At 39.5% G+C, this 18,234-nt stretch overlaps 1 protein-coding gene across 1 annotated transcript in view; it reads right to left on the bottom strand.

Annotated features, from left to right (window-relative positions):
* Positions 1-12,676: 12,676 nt before the first annotated feature.
* The window catches only part of LOC109935958 (cryptochrome-1-like), a 77,869-nt gene continuing 72,311 nt past the window's right edge, over positions 12,677-18,234 (bottom strand). Inside the window, exon 12 of the mRNA XM_048612186.1 lies at positions 12,677-15,526. Within this exon, the coding sequence (XP_048468143.1) occupies positions 15,485-15,526 (42 nt within the window). The 3' untranslated portion in view covers positions 12,677-15,484. The remainder of the gene's footprint in view (positions 15,527-18,234) is intronic.

Raw genomic sequence — 18,234 nt, 5'->3', positions numbered from 1 at the left:
CTGCAGGTCTTAACCACTCACTGCATAAAAAATACTTTTCCTCATTTTGTAATTCATTATTTTGGTTCTCACCCCTTTCACTGATTGGAACAGTTTCGCTTTATCTATTCTAGACCCTTCAATTTGTTTTAATGCCCCTGAATACAATCATAATTTCACCTGTAATTAGTGAAGCCGTGCGGTCACTTAGCACAGAGGAGTTAATTTGATCTATCGGGTTCAAGCCAGCTCTCTGTGGAACAATCCAGTCAGTCCTATTGACCTGCTCTATCTGCACAGTGCTGCAAATTTATTTCCCTCAAAGGTCAATCCAATTTCCTTTTGAAATCACTCAGCGTCTCTACTTCCAGCACTTTCATTGCCAGCGGGTTCTGGGTCATTACCACTGACTAGGCAAAAAAAAAGTTTTTCCCCTGGATTTCTTCTACTAAACTTTAAAACTAGGCCTGTGGTCCTCATCATACCATCAAATAATGGGAACAGCTGTCCTTTGTCTACTGTCTATAAACCTGATATAATCTTGTGTAGTTCTTCAGATGAGGGCCTATGTTTCCCCAGCTAATCTCTTTTCAAAATACTTATAGCTGTCTCAATCTGTTTTTATGTATCTTGCTACTTTAACCTTTTTTTTTTACTATCATGGTTATCCTTTGCCAAATTTTTAAATCCTCCCAGGCTTCAGATTTTTGACTATTTTCTGACAACGCTATTATCCTCTTCCATTAATCTACTACTATACTTAACTTCTCTTGTTATCAAGCTGAGTCACTTTTCCCTGGTATTTTTATTTCATGAGAGAATGTATAATTGTTGCAAATTAGGAATTACTATTTTAAATGCATATTGTTACCTACCTGTTGACATATCTTTTAATTTAGTTTCAAAATCTACTTTAGCCAATGTGCCCCTTATATCTGAGATAGTAGGAATGGCAGATGCTGGAAAATCTGAGATAACAAGGTCTAGAGCTGGATGAACACAGCAGGCCAAGCAACATCATAGGATCAGGGAGGCTGAAGTTTCGGGCAAGGATCTAGGCCCGAAACATCAGCTTACCTGCTCCTATGATGCTGCTTGGCCTGCTGTGTTCATCCAGCTCTACACCTTGTTACCTCTGCCCCTTATATCTGCACAGTTTGCTGCATTCAGATCTAAAACCCTAGGTTCAGACTTAATTAATCCAATCTTAAACTCAGTTTAACAGCCTATCATATTACGGCAACCATTCCCCAGAGGATCATTTACAAAGCTATTAATTAACCTTCTTTCATTGCAAGTTACTAGATTCAAAATAGCCTGTATCCTAGTTGATTTCTTGATTTCCTGGTCTAGAAAACTAGCTGTATACACTATATGAACTCATCCTCCTTACTATTACTAGAAATTTGGTTTGCCAGTCTATATGAAGATTAATGTTTAATATAATTACTGTTTTATTCACGATACATTCACCTCAGGTTTGTTGATTTATACTCTGCCTACACTACAATTTACACTTGTGTTTCCTGCTCCTTTTCTGTTTCCTAACTGTATTCAATTAATTTTATATTTTGACTTTCTCTAAACTACGATCCCTTCTCCATATCTTTATCCAATCGTTTATTTTCCTCCATTTCACCTATCTTTTCTAAGTGTCAATCAATTATGCTGAGATATTCAATTGCAAACTTTAGTCACGTTGCAATCACATTTCTGTGATGGCTATTAGATCAAACTTGTTCATTTCTACCTAGCTACTGATTCATCTATTTTGTTACGAATACTTTGTGCATTTAGATGTAGTACCTTTGGCTTTAATTACTTCTGCCACTGAATTTGGTAGAGAAAATGTTTTAGCCCCTTTCATATGTTTGTTTGTCTGCAAACATTATATCTCAAAAACTAATGGGTGAATTTCAATGGGATGCAATACACAGTTAGGGTATGGCCCAAGAAAGAACTGATTAGTTTTTAATGAAGTTGCAGATCTGGATCCAGATCCTTTGGGAGATTGGGTGAATTGAGTTTTCTTTTAAATTATTGTGGGTTGTTTTCATAGAATCCTTACAGTGTGGAAACAGGCCCTTCAGCCCAACAAGTCCACACCAACCCTCAGAGCATCCCACCCAGACCCATACCCCTATTACCCACCTAACCCAAATGTCCCTGAATACTACAGGCAATTTAGCATTGCCAATCCACCTAACCTGCACATCTATGGACCATGGGAGGAAACCAGAGCACCCACAGGAAACCCACGCAGACACGGGGAGAACGTGCAAACTCCACGCAGACAGTCACCCAAGGCTGGAATTGAACCCAGGTCCCTGGTGCTGTGAGGCAGCAGTGCTAACCACTGAGCCACTGTGTGATTGTTGTTGATTATTTTAATGTTGTGGATTTTCTCGGGTGTGGTGGTGGAATTTATCACAAGTATTAAAATATAAGCAGAATTTTCAAAGCAGATTAGTGGATATGCATTTCTGACAAAGTCACCTGATTTGAAACGTTAACTTTCCTTTCTTCCCACAGAAGTTGCCAGACTAGCTGAGTTTCACCAGCAATTCCTGTTGTTGGTGGATATACAGATGGGCCTCAAGCCTCTTCAGTGAAGATCTTAAAAAATGATTACTTTTTCTTTTGTTTGTGTGAATTTTTTGTCTTCTTTGTAATTGCAGAACGTTGAGCAAGCTGGGGAAAACATCAAGGGAGAACCGAATGTTACAATAACCTTAAGTTAGTAAAGCATAGCGAAGCATTCACTCTTCACTCTGCCTTCTCCAACTTTTCTTTTTTTCCCTCTGATATCACCCCAGTTACTAGTGCAGTAATGTTCCTTATCTTTATAAAACTCTCTGTCCCATCCTGACCCATGCTGCATATTTTCAAATTGGATCACTACTCTGCTTTACAGCCATACAATTTTTATAGATTATTTATTGACATTCACTTTTTCTGAACCTTCCCAAAATTCCCAATCTGATTTAAAGCCCTTTCTACTGAACCCGTTTTATGATTTGTCTGGGTACTATTTTCAACCTGGTTTAAATAGATTTCATCCCAATACAATAGTTCTCTTTCCACCGGCACTGGTACCTGTGACTCATCAATCAAAACCTTTGCCTCCTGTCAATAGATTCTAAGCAGGCTGGTCAAACAGAAGCTAAGGCTTAACTTCTTTGTGCAGCAGTTATTGACTATATCAGTCCCACAGTTCTTTCTCCTGGTCCCCACTGTTCCCCTTTTAGATATCTAACTAATTGATAATCATCACCCATTTCACTTCTAACATTAATTACTTGTTAAATTAACAGATTTCTTGCTTCTCTTTAAATAATGTATTTTCAATTCATGACAACCCTTTTAAAAACTAATGAAAAGGAACAAATGATTTTTGTGATGTTCTGTATATTGCATTATAACACAACCAACTTTACGTCTTAACCTTTTTTTAAAGAGAACAATATTATAACATATTGAATTACAAAGAAATACAACAAACAATTAATTTTCTATGCTTATATAAGACAAGATCCCCTCATCAATGATATCACATATATTCTTAGGGCAAGCCATATCCATATATTTTTATTTATTCATGGGGTGGGGGTGTTGCTGACGAAGTCAGTGTTTATTGTCCAACCCTAATTACCTTTCAGAAGTTTGTGGTAAGCTGCCTTCTTGAACTGCTGCAATCCTTGGGCTGTTATAATACCCAGAGTGCTGTTAGGGTGGGAGTTCTAAGATTTTGGCCAAGCAACACTAAAATAACAGCAACATATTTCCAAGTCAGGATGGTGGATGGTTTGAAGTGGACCTTGCAGGTAGTGGCGTTCCAATGCATTGGCTGCCCTTGTCCTTCTTGATGGTAGTGGTTGTTAGATTTGGAAGGTGATGTCTAAGGAGTCTTGATGACTTACTGCAGTGCATCTTGCAAACAGTACATACTGCTGCCACTTTGCATCAGTGGTGAAGGGAGTGAATGGTTAAAATATAGGTGAGATACCAATGAATGGAACAAGACATCTTGTTGTGATTCACGAGGCAGAAAACGGGTGATGTTGGTGATTAAGAGATCATGCTCATCATACATTTCAACACAAGAAGACCATTGTTGTCACAAACTGCTAAACCTGTGGTTTTATTTTATTCACCCCCTGCCATACCTATAGATCTGCTCCAACAAGTGAAGTCACCAAGAATGATTAAGCTAACTTTAAAACAAAACAGTCATTGAGTGGAAGTTAGTGTAGATGTTATCCTTGATTTCATCAGCATTGGCCATGGCAGAGGCATACATACTGGGGAGAGTTGGTTGCCTGGTGCTATGCAGGGAGCAGTAAAGTGTCAGCTGATGGTCATTAACAGACTTAGGAGGGCAATTTAACATAACTGACAGGATGGGCTGCAGCAGTAAAGCCTACCACAGGTTTGCCCCATTCATCTTTTCCAAACGCACTCCAAATAAATGAGAAACCCATGCCAAATTTCCTGAGCTGATCCTGCTCAAGTAGACCAGTCTCACTCAGAATGGTGATCTGGATATTGTATTGAGACAGCTCTCTACTGACAAGAGCAGTTCTTCTGTTTGTGACCATAAGACTATAAGATGTAGGAACAGAAGTAGATCATTCAGCCCATTTAGTCTGCTGTTCAATGAAATTATAGCTGATGTGATAATCCTCAACTCCACTTTCCTGCCTTTTCTCCATAACCCTTGATTCCTGTATTGATTAAAAATCTAAGTTTATCTCAGCCTTGAATACACTTAATGATCCAACTTCAACGGCCCTCTGTGGTAAAGAATTCCACAGATTCACTCCCCTCGGAGACAAAATTCCTTCTTATCTCTGTGTTAAATGTATGACCCTTTATTCTGAGATTATGCACTCTGGTACAGGACTCTTCCACAAGGGGGAAACAACATTTTCGCATCTACCCTGTCATGACCTCTAAGAATCTTGTATGTTTCAATAGGGTCACCTCTCATTCTTCTGTATTCCAATGAGTAAAAGTGCAAACTACTCAATTTCTCATTAGGAGACAGTCCCTCCATACCTAGTGAACCTTCCCTGGACTGCTTCCAATGCCAGTATATCTTTCCTTGGCTAAGGGCCCAAAACTATTTAAAGTGTTACAGGTGTGGTCTGACTAGTGCCTTGTATAGTTTTAGCAAAATTTCCCTACTTTGGGAAAAACGAACAGAAAGTACTGGAGAAACCCAACAGGTCTGGCAGCATCTATAGAGAGAAAAACAAAGTTAATGTTGAGTCCAGTGACCATCAGAACTGAAAACAAATGGAAAATGGTGGTACTTATGCTGATGATTGGAGTGGGGCCGGGGGAGTATTGAGTAGAATAGATGGAAACAGTACTGAGAGAGAGAGAGAGAAAGGGAGGCAAATAAAAGGATTGCTGATGATAAGCTGGGGGGAGTTGCAGTGAAGATAAATGCTGAACAAATGCTAATGAGAACTGTAAATAATTGAAAATGAGCTAGCTGTGCTGGGATCAACCCATAATGAACAGGATCTCAGGGTGTGGGGGCAGTTAACAACATAGAGGAAGGTGTTCACTTTCTGAAATTGTTAAACTTAATGTTGTGTGCTGAAGGCTAAGGTATCTAAGTGGAAGAACTTTACTGCAGCACTGCAGCAGGCCGAAGACAGAAATATGGGCATGTGTTGGAAGTGGCTGGCAACTGGAAGCTTTGGGTCATTTTTACAGACAGAGTATAGGTTTTCTGCAAAGTGGCCACCCATTATGCATTTTTTCTCCCGTGTAGAGGAGACCACATTGTGAACAGTGAATACAGTAGAGTAGGTTGAATGTAGTATAGGTGGCTCAGTAGTTAGCACTGCTGCCTCACAGTGGCAGGGACCTGGGTTCAAATCCAGCCTCAGGCAACTGTCTGTGTGGAGTTTGCATATCCCACCTGCCTACCCCCCACCACCCGCCCCCCACCCCCACTAATGTCTGAATGGGTTTCTTTTGGGTGCTCTGGTTTCCTCCCACAGTCCAAAGATGTCCAGGCGGTTAGCCATGGGAAATGCAGGTTTACAAGGATAGGGTGCAGGGTGAGTCTGGAAAGGATATGCTTCGGAGGGTCAGTGTGGATGTGATGGGCTAAATGGCCTGTGTCCATGCTGTAGGGAGTCTGTGATTCTAGGTAAATCATTGCTTCACCTGAAAGGTGTGCTTGGATGGTGATGGCATGGAGATGTGGGAAAGTATTGGGAGTGGAGTAGCAGTCAATCAGGTGTCTTTGAGGGAACAGTTCCTGCAGAAGGCTAAGGGAGGGGAGGGTAATCTGTGACAGGTGATGGTATCCTACTGGAGATGGTGGAATGGGGCTTATGATCCTTTGGATGTCGTGGTTGGTGACATGGAAAGCGAGTACAACAGGGACCCTATTGTTATTGTGAGAGGGTAGGGAAGAGATGAGGACAGAAGTATAGGAAATCAGACGGACATGGCTTTGGGCCTTGTCAACCATGGTGGCAGAGAATCCTTGGTTGAGTAAAAGGGTGGGCATGTCTCAGGCTCCCTTGTAGAAGGTAGCACCATGTCCCTGAGTCCCCTTTATTGTTATGCTTGATTCCCTTTGAAATGAAGGCCATCATTCCATTTGCTTTTCTTACTACCTGCCGAACTTGAATGCTAGCTTTTTGTGATTCATGGACAAGGACTTGCAAATCCCTCAGTTCCGCAGGTTTCTTCAATCTTTCTTCAATTAAATAATATTCAGCTCCTCTATACTTCCTGCCAAAGCACATAAGCTCATATTTCCCCACATTTTATTCCATCTGCCATATTTTTGCCCACTTGCTTAACCCATCTATATCCCTCTGCAGACTCTATACCATCCTGTCAATGTGCCTTCCCATCTATTTTTGTGTCATCTACAAAATGTGCTGATTCACCTTTATCAATAAATTAATAAAACATCACGCAGCACTTTAGAAATGTTGTGAAGCAAAATCTGACATGAGACATAGGCCAAAGAAACGGTTTTAAATAAGAGTCTTAAAGTAGGTAAAAGAGATAGCGAGCCTAAGGCAGGAATTCCAGAGCCTGTAGCCTTGGCAACTAAAGGCATGGGTGCCAACATTGCTTTAACAGAATTGGAGATGCTCAAAAGGTAGGGATTAGAGAAGTGCACTTCCCAGTAGGTTGTGGGAGCTGAAGGAGATTCAGAGATAGGAAGAGGAGGGGCCCAAAATACAGCTGAAAAATAAAAGCTGAGACTCAGAGAAACTATAACTGGTCTCAGTACCTCTAAGGATCAGAGAGATGTCACCTTTGCTCCTGACAACTAATCAGTGACTTGATGGAAAGTCTACATTTCTCTTGTGGATTAGATAACTGTGAAAAGCTCAATTCATGGGTTCACCCTTTGGAGTTGTATTTTCTGACAGGTATTGCCACCTTCTGATGTTCCAGAAGCTTAAACTGAACAGCTAATAACCACTCAGCTTGGGCCCAACTTCACCTTCTCAGGACAACTATAGGGATGGACAATAAATACTGTTCTTCCAGCAGAGAATAAGAATAAATTTACTTGAGGTGTGATTGAAGCCCGTCCTATTTGCGAACATATCCTAAAGGGCTTATTTAAGGTCACAAGGGCTTCAACAGTGAAATGGAGAAAAGAATGTAGTAGAATAGACAAAGAAGCTGCTCTCATGCAATTAGCATGTTTTGTAAACAAATACATTCAAAAAAGCTTGTAACACCTGAGTCCCCTAAGCGAGTAGGTAAGGAAAGGGTGAGGTAAGTGTTTGTGCATCAAAAAATTACTCTTCCTTAAAATATACACTTGAAGTCTTCCTTTCAATATCTTACTTTATGCAAGCCATATGAATATTGAATTCAAATGTTCCACCAATAGCAGATTTTAATGTAGATGAGTTATTAAATAAGTGCGTCAATCATTTGAACATGTTTGAACAGTCAAATTTTTAATAGGCTTCACTAGATTAACCACAATAAATTTTCAATAAAGCTTGAGCAAATTATTTGCATCTATACGATGCCTTTAATGTAATTAGAATATCTCAAAGTTCTTCATAGTAGTAATTATTAAATGCAATTTAATGAGCCACAAAAAGATGGAGTAATGCTGGTAATCAGAAGCTTGTTCATAAGGGTAACGTTAGAGAGAGAGTTACGAAGAAATTCCAGAATTGATGGCCTCGGCATCAACAACAATTAGCAGAGCTGGAGTGATAGAAATTGGAGATGAACAACAATCCACAAGCTTAAACAATCCTACAAAGGATGAGGTCACAGAAATACCAGAAATAATGAATGAAAGAACATTAATTTTAAAATTGGAACATTGATTTAAACTTAAACCCAGTTCACCAGTGAGCCAGGAGCAGTATTTCTACAGATCTTGTTGCAAGTGAGGGTACAGGCAGGAAAGCAATGCTAATTCAAATTTGATGACTCCAAAGTCATTGATAAGGATTTCAGCAGCAGGCTTAGATAGGGTGGGATAGATAGAATTACTGAAGTGAGAGGGGATCTTCATGATGAAAGGGATTATGGGCTTAGAAGCTCAGCTTGGGGTCAAGTAGGATACTTATATTGAAAACAACCTGATTTAGTTTCAGACATCGGCCAGGAAGGGAATGAAATAATTACAGTTCACAAACTAGGGAACCAGAGCAACAAAAAGGGAAAGGAGAATGAAACACAAAAATTGGAGGAGGGAGAAACACAATGTGGGGAAAAGTTATTTAGTACAAGACTCCAAAATTTGCACAGAGATAGCAAGAACTGCAGATGCTGATGTCAGAATTAACACAGTGTGGAGCTGGAGGAATGCAGCAGGCCAGGCAGCATCAGAGGAGTGGGTGGGAGGGGCGGAAAGGTGGGAGAGATGATGGAGAGGTTGTGTCATGTCAAGGAGGTGGGGTTGAGAGGGAGGTTTGGATATGGGATGAGGTTGGGGATGGGGAGATTTTAAAACTGGTGAAACCATTTTAACTGCCCTTCCCACACCCTGGGTGACATGTCCATCTTGGACCTCCTCCAGTGTCACAACGACACCACCCGCAAACTGGAGGAACAACACCTCATATTCTGCCTCGGGATCCTACAGCCCAATGGCCTAAACATGGAATTTACCAGTTTTAAATCTCCCCACCCCCTGGCCTCATCCCACGTCCAACCCGCCATCTCATCCCGGCCTCCTCGTCGTTAGACAACCTGTCTATCTTCTCTCCCACCTATCCGCCCCTCCCATCTCACTTACCAATCCCCACCACTGCCTACCTGCACTCACCTATCACCGTCCCACCTACCTTCCTCAGCCCCACGCCTCCTATTTATTTCCCAGCTCCCTTCCCCCTCCCAATTTCTGAAGAAGGGTCCCAACCTGAAACATAAACTTTCCTGCTCCTCTGATGTTGCCTGGCTTGCTCTGTTCCTCCAGTTCAATAATGTGTTATCCAAAATTTGCATCTCTTTTTAGGATTGAGTGTCAGCTCCTTGATTTTGTTTTGATTTTGCTATTTGTATTACTTCCTATGCATTAGAAAGTGCACTAAAGACTTGGGAAAATCATTTAGTAAGTTACTTTTATATTTTTATTGTATCAATAGCACCTCAATGGTGTCTCACATTACAATCAATACTGCAGAAACATCAGAAAGCAATTTCTATTCAAATAGCATTTATATATTTCCAATCCTCTGCTCTTTCTTTAATTTGCAAGTTATTATTCTTCCCATTATGAAAGTCAAAATATTTTATAATGGACTAGCTGATACTTAGACATTAAACTAAGATAAATGTGGTCACTATGGCAAGAGGGGAGAAGGTCCTGTGACTCACTAAATGTCATGCAATGACTGCATATCCCTGATATTAATCATTCTCCAATGAATAAACATGTCTTCAGTTGTCTTAGCAGTCCCAGAAAATCCCCCTTAAGCCTTTTTGCCTGATTATTTTGCTCTCCTCCAAGATGATCTCTAAAACCTATATCTTGACCAAGCAATTGGTCACCTGTCCAAATCTCCTTATGTAGATCAGTGTCAAAGTGTTTTTAATAATGCTCATGCGAAATGCCTTGGGACATTTTATAGCATTATTTAAAGGCACAGGAAATGCAAGTTGTTGTCACATGATCAAATCTTCAGGAACACATCAGATTTAGCAACCCACAGCTTGGGAACTGATTCTAAGCTTAAAATTACTTCTTTCAAATAAAGTGAGTCTCAGCGGTGATGAACTAGAGTACAAGTTTGTGAGAGGAAGGAATGTCATTTTGAATTTTGTCGCAATCAGGAATGGAGGAAGGGAATATTTAAAAGATTGGTCCTGAAGCTGCTTTAAAAATCTTTTCAGCAGTATTGAGAATGAGGGGTAAGTAATTGTGGGAAACACTGGCTGAATGTTAGTTATTATGGCAGCCAAGATATAGCCTTTAAAGTTGAGCGATGAACCCAGTGCTCCTAGCTACCTTTCCCAGTCAGATATAGAACCACTTTGGTGCAGATTCAAGAAATAAGATGGCTGCAGCTTCTCTGTCATTGTAAAAAAACTTGTTGATGTAGGACATACTTCAGAGACAGGCAGATGGTATTGGAGCAGCTGTGTAGTCATCAGGGTATATATGTAAACAGACATCACGCTTCTGGGTAATAAGGTGGTCTCACCTTTAATCCAATGTGCTCCTTTATTCAAATAATCCATAAATTAATAATATTTATAAATAAAGAAACATTTCTGAAGATTTATCAGCAACTCTCTTCATTGAGAGTCTAGTTTTGATTTCCGTCTTTTGTTTTACAGTTGAACGTAATAAATTATGCAATAGAGCATGTAAGTTTTTAAAAGATGGATGAATGATCTGCTGGATTGAATTAATCACTTTTAAAGCTAAAGGTCAGAATACTGCAATTATCAGATGGACGAAAAGGTTGACTGTGGTCACTATTTTCTACTGAGATCTTTACTGAGCATTCTTGGTGTAGAATAGCACAAACAATACTAATACTTAAAAATAAACTGGATATCAAACTTGCCAGATGAGGACTGAAATGCGCACAGATTTTCCTTTTAGGAACACAAACAAACAGTGACAGACTAATTCCAAACATACAGAACAAACATTATGGTCTACTTACTCATCCTCCCATCTTGGAGGCACTGATTCCATATTCTTCATCTAACTGCCCTATGTGGGTATAAGAGGCAGGATAGGATATACATGTCAGAAGTTCATGGAAAGGGAGAATTGTATTTCACAGAGGAGATGGTTAGAAATTCTTAGTGGAATATTGTGAAGGTGACAAATGCCTTGGTCACTGGTAGCAGAGCAAGTGAGACTTCCATTTTCCAATTTTTGGGAAGGCCAATCACATCACTCAGCCATTGGACTGTCCACCCAGCAGGCTTTCGCCCGTGATCCAGGACCAGTGGATGTCCCATCTGTCAAGAGCTACTGGCCAATTAGAAACTAGCAATTCTATTGAACAGCAGTACAAGCAGGAGGCAGAGGTTCTCAACCAGTCACCCTCTTCCTAATACCAGGTCCCTCGATCAGACGTTGTGTGTCTTTGAACAAGGGACTCTTCCCCAACACTTCCCTCTCCCATAACCTGCAAGCTAGGAGATCCCTGCATGATGAGATTCCCATCCATTGCCATGTTAATGCTAGTGACAGCTTCGATGAGGTCCTCAAGGGGGCATCAACTGGAGCCATCCACAGAATTAATGGGGGTTGGAAGTGGGACGATGCCAAGATCTCTATCGAGACACCACCCCCTGTTACCAAACTCTGCCCCACTCACATTCTCTTCTACCACAAATCATACCATTTGGTAAGGATATAATATTGCATCCTGGGAACCAGGCCTGTTTTAGCCCATTCATCCCAAGGTAATGAAACCACTGTTTCCTCAACTGCAGTCACCCTAGTTTGAATCAGTTGGACTAATTCTTACTAACATACCTGCTGAAAATTTAATAGTTTCAGGCTGGCCGCCTGATTAACATCTCAAACAATTTTATACTCCATTGACTTCAGAGATAAAAGCCTTTTATCAAAAAAAGCACGTGTAATCTTTTGATAAAGGTGTGCAGTAACTTGCACATATTTGTGTTTCAAGATAATAGCATTTTGTTAAAAATACTGATCCAAGCTGATGTCACTAGTCCTATTTTAACACACAGCTGAGCTTCAAAGTAATAAAAGAATCCCTGTGTAAGTATTCATCTCAAATATGATCCATGGAAGCTGTGTCTGCGTCCTCATTAATTTGGCTTGGGTTGTGTGTGCATATATCTCATTATGACTCTTCACCTCAAAAGAATGGCTAAACAGGGACCTGTTGAGTGCGTGGATATCTGGCAGAGACCAATTTGGAGAAACACTAATTTTACAGATTTTTACACTTCTTGTCCTCAGCTTAAATTCTGGCCAGTATTCAAAAATGTACAATTCCAGCAACATTGCTCTATATTTCAAAAGAAAAAATATTTTCAGCATAATCCATGAGAACTATAACAGAAATATAAAAATACATCTTCAATTATTCAAAAAGGTTTTCAGCTTGCAACATCAAATATCATTTAACTTGCTGAATATTTCTAACATTATACTTGAACAAAAAATATGTTTTGAAATAATGAATAGTTCATTTGAGACTACATTGATCCATTTGTTTTTAATAACCTCAGTCAGTAAAAAGACAATTGTCATCCATTTCATTACATCCTTTTGCTTGATTCAAGCCTTGAAAAATTTGTCCAGCTTGCTAACTAGATACAAAAACTCATTTGATCAGCAGTGCAAGAGGTTTGTGTTGGCAGATGTTTGTGTTAAAACACAGATGTCAAAACATATCAAGTAATGCACAGAAACATTGTGCAGCTTATTACAGGTGCAGCTTAGTTTGTTCAAATCTGGTTCTTTTGGTTTTATCAATAACAGACACAGGTTAAAAGGGGTAATTTGTGCTTACCTTGAGCAGGAGGCAGGGAACCTTTCCAGTAGTCAGCAAATGTCAAAGATCATGGTCAGTATACTTTTGAAATTCCAATAGGTGCTAATGATAACCTGCTGCAAGTGCCACAGCATTATTTCATCGAGTGTTACAGTTTACAAAATGGGCATTTAACATCACAAAAAATGACTTTATCCAGCTTCATGGTGTTTTACATCTGGCTTGGGTCTTGCCTCTACTTTTCGTATCTGGAATGTTTCTAAACAACTTATCTTCCAATATATGTGGCACCATACCTGCTACAAACTTTCAATGCAAAGAAAAACCTAGAGGAGTGAATATTCTTCTGGGTTGTTCAGTAAAGACATGATCAAATATTGTGTTATTATGGTGTTAATCTGCTTGACTTCTTGCCCTGCTGAAATGAGAAAGTATTAACTCACACTTGTGATGTTCATTTTTACAAAGGAACATGCAAAATACTGATGGGATAATTCACAGGAGGAATATATAGTTCATTACTGGTAATGCTAAAAAATATTCATTCTGTGTTCAAATCCCCCCCTTCATCTCCCACACCATTTTCTCTGCAACTGCATCCAGACCTACACCCTCAGTACTCTACATTCATTTAATTTTGTCCGTGAGTGCACCTCCAATTTTCATCATACCACTACTGGCAGCTGTGCCTAAATGTGCATGCATCCCATATTTGGAATTCCCTCTGTAAATGTCGGCTTTATAGCTTGTTCCTCTTTAAAACAATCCTCCAAATCTACATTATTCATTATATTTTGTTCCTGTCCTTATAGCTCCTAATGAAGCTATATGTCAAATTTTGACAACAATCAAATTTCAATGCAGCACCTTGTGATGTTTAAGGACTACCTAAATACATGTTGTTCTTGTTGTAAACTGGGTCCAAAAGTACCAGAGTCTGCATTGCAGTTCATGAGTTCTCCATCAGCCTAGGAAAGAGTTACAATGCCAAAGTGGCTTTAATCTGAAAGGGTCACATTCCTACTCCTTATTTGCTACATAATTATGTGTAGGCAACTCCTGAAGACTATTTTTTTGAGATGTACCCCATAATAGAGCAGTGCATCATGCTGCCATTTGCTACCTTGAAAACTTAAAGGTCTGTTTTCAAAGTCTTCCTTCTCTAAGGAATTGTACTCCAATCCCTCCATGATGCTGTGTTCTCCCTGGCATCTACAGCACAATGCTCTCTTTGAGATCTCCGTAGCAAATCAAGACGCAATGGAACCCACAGGTTCTCACCATAACAGCTGGTGGAATTTAAATTCAGTCAATAAATTTGGAGCTGAAATCTAGTCTCAGGAATGGTGACCACAAAACATCAACTGTAGAAACCAATCTGGTTCACTATGTTTTTGATGGAAGAAAATTTATTTTCCTTACCCAGTCTAGCTTACATAGGACTCCTGATCTACAGCAATGCGGGTGATTCTTAAATGCCCCCCGAAATGACCGAAGCAAGCCTCTCTGTTCAAGGGCAAATTGGATGGATAACAAATGCTAGTGATGCCCACAATACATGGAAGAATACATCAAAAACTATATAATTTAAAAAGATCAGGAGACTTGAATTTTGATAACTCTGTTGCTGAACCAGAGAATGTAAACCTCAATAGGATAAAAACAAAGCACCACAAATGCTGGACGCTGGGAAACCTTTATTATCTCTTCCACTTGCTCCTCCTCCTTTTTTTCACTGTATAAGACCCACCACTTTTCTAGCCCCCCTCAATTCCAAAGAGTCATATTAAATGTGAAACATTAACTGCTTCTCTCTTCATAGATGCTTCCAAATCTGTTGAGTTTCTCCAGTGTTTCTGTTTATGCCCACAAATCACAATGGGACCTGGCAGCTATAATATCAGGTCCTGGCAGTTGCAAACTGTTTTCTGTGTTTAGTCCCATGGCAGCAACTTGACTCTTCACTAACTCAGTTATATTACAAATATCTCTTCACATCACTTCTTATTGAGGCTTTTATGAACCTAGAACTGCAGTTCCCTTAAGTGTTTACTTTCACTTGAATACAAACTACTTTTGAAATGGTAAAGTAACTGCAAAGTAGTAAACCCTTATTAGATCCACCAAACGGAAGCATCTTCAGATTGACACCAGTTAGTGTATTCAGAGTTAGTCCCCAAGTACAGCACTGATATATTATGTGAGCAAATTCTCCAGTGCTAACATTGTGCAAGGCTACTCAAGATAATGCATAAAGGTTAGATATATTAATTTAATTGGTTGTTGAAGTGGGTAAGACAAAATATTAGGAGACCTCTGAAGCAGAAATAGGACACAATTCAACATTAGAGATACTGAGTTACAAAAATTCATAAAAAGGTACCCTAAAAGATTCAGTACTTGAGTTATATGTTGAATTTTTACATTATTGCAGATTACAATAACAGCAGATATTTAAAAATCAGTACAAACAACTGAATTATTTGAAAACTCCCTCTTGGTCCTTCTTGTGGACAGATCCATAATAAATATGTCAAATTGTTTCAGTAAGACACAAGGTTCAGATTCTGTTCATCTTCATTGTTCTGTAAGAGATACAAGAGTATTACGTGTACATTGTGTGATGCCATACTGAATTATCAACTGGAAGTGAACACAAAAACAAAATCAATCTGAAGTGAATGTCAATATCTGCAGTACTCTGTCACAACAAAAGATCATAACCCCAAATTATTTCAGTATATTGAACTTTCAAATTAAATATTTTTGTAAAATGATCGATATACAAGCCAAAAGTTGGCTGAGAATGTAAATTCAGTGGCCACCTGAAACATTTGTGTGGATTACACCAAGCCCTGATAGGAATCCCGGAATATCTCACCTGAAGCATGTCAAAAGTACGTCAGACAGCAACACTTTGAAGAGAGAGATGCCATTTAAAAAAGATTGAACGGTAATCTCCCATGGCTACTGAGGTAATGAGGGTCTCATCTGCCCCTAAACAAAACACGAAAAAACTGCGGAAGCTAGAAATCAGAAACAAAATAAGAAATTGCTGGAAAAAACTCAGCAAATCAGACAGCATCTGTGCAGAGAAAGCAGAGTTAACATTTCGGGGTCCAGTGACCATTCTTTAGATCTATTTCAGAAATATTGAGTTTTGTGAGATACAGTGAGACAACTTGCTAGTCAGGCCTTGTGGTGACATGATCTTCAAAAAAAAAACACAATTCAGGCTTAGCCAAAAAAAAATGCTAGATTCAGTCCAATCTCTTGGATTGCAGCAAAGCCACTGTTGAAGGAAACTGGACAAACTCCTTTAAGCTAATTGTAGAACCAAGAATCTCCAAATAACATCTTAACTGCCAAATTCAGTGCTATCGGATTCACCCACTTTAATGGCCTCAAGAATTCATGAAGTATTTGTGCGGACAAGCTGAAGGCAGATTCTTTTTTCTCGACTTTTGCTTTTCAGACTTGTCTCTCTTTTCTACTCTGAAGTGTATTTGTGAATGGAATATGGGAGATCTTGCTAGATAATAGTCAGACCACAGCTGGAATACTGTGAACAGTTTTGGGCCAATATATACGGACTTTGGAGGCAGTCAGAATAGGATCACTAGCCTGATCCCTAGGATGGAGAGATTGTCTTACGATGACAGGTTGAGTAAACTGGGCCCGTACCCATTGAAATTTAAAAGAATGAGAGGTGACCTTATTGAAACATACAAGATTCTTACAGTACTTGTTAGTGTAGATGCAGAGAGGTGGTTTCTTTTTGTAGGAGAGTCCAGGACCAGAGGTCTCAGAATTAGGGGTCACGCATTTAATACAGAGGAGGAATTTCTTCACTCAGAAGGTAGTGAAGCTGAAGAATTCTTTACTGTAGGGGGCTGTTGAGGCTGTGTCATTATGTCTATTCAAGCTTGAGATACAGATCCTCAATCAATAAAGGAATTTAGGGTTATGGGGAAAAGGTAGGAAAGTGGAGCTGATGATTATCAGATTATCCATTATCTCTTTGAATGGTGGAAGAGATCTGATGGGCCGAATTGTCTACTTCTGCAACCTATGTCTTATGTATGTCATGATTTATTGTGTTCTCTCTTGTTTCAGTAGCTAATAAACTCACTCCTTCTTTAACTCAATAAAGCCTGGTTAAATTAACTGCTTTTAAGACAAATACATATGGACTGAAGAAAAGTATTCCACAAGATATGGGATACTTTTAAAATTAGCCTTGTTGTGCCCAAATGAGGGAGGGGTTGAGTAAAGAAGAGGAGCCAGTTCATACCTCCTCACCCAAAAGTATAACTATTTGGGTCATCCCATATGGAGACATGACAAATTGGAGACTCTCGCTCAGGACTGGTTGTAACAGGTTTTCGATGGACAAATTTTCTAGAAACTAGAATCTTGCATCTGAATTAATAGGTTGCACATTCAAGTTCTACTGCAGGACTTGAGTATAGCAATCCAGGTTGACATTCAGTGCAGTATTAAGGGAGCGCTGCAGTGTCCAGAAGTGCCATTGTTCACATGAGATGTTAAAGTGAGGCCACATCTTCCCTCTCAAGTTGAGATAAATTAAAATATCCCACACTTTGACGGATAAACATTTGTCAGCATCAGAGAATAACTCCCTTTCTCTTCTTCAATCAGCACTACAATAGGGTGACAAATTGGCTGTTGTATTTCTTACATCATAACAGTTCAAACAGTACTTAAAGTGGTTATAAAGTAATTTGGAATGTCCTACAGTTATGAAAGGTGCAACAGTCATAGTCATAAGGTTTTGCAGCATGGAAAGAGGCCCTTTGGCCCATTGTGTCTGCACTGGCCATCAAACATTATATACTCTAATCCCATTTTCCATAACTTAGTCCATAGTCTGGTTTGCTTTGGTGTTCCAAGTGTTTCCATAAATACTTTAACGTTGTGATTATTCCCACCTCTGCCATCCTTTCAGGCAGTGTGTTCCACATACCCACCACTCTCTGGATGAAAAAAAATTATTTCTTAACTGCCCTCTAAAACTCATGGCCCTCATCTTAACCCCTAGTTATTCACCCATCTAAGTGGAGAAGTTTCTTCCTGTCTATGCCGCCCATAATTTCATTTACTGCAATCAGGCTCATCCTCAACCTACTCTGCTCTAAGGAAAACCACCCCAATTTATCTAGTATAACAAGGTGTAGAGCTGGATGAACACAGCAGGCCAAGCAGCATCAGAGGAGCAGGAAGGCTGACGTTTCGGGCCTAGACCCTTCTTCTTCATTTTCTGAAGAAGGGT

This window comes from Rhincodon typus, chromosome 25 (assembly GCF_021869965.1).
Source record: "Rhincodon typus isolate 14 chromosome 25, sRhiTyp1.1, whole genome shotgun sequence".
In the NCBI taxonomy this organism is placed as follows: Eukaryota; Metazoa; Chordata; class Chondrichthyes; order Orectolobiformes; family Rhincodontidae; genus Rhincodon; species Rhincodon typus.
Note: the sequence above shows the minus strand (reverse complement) of the source record. Positions and strands in the feature narration are given on the sequence as shown.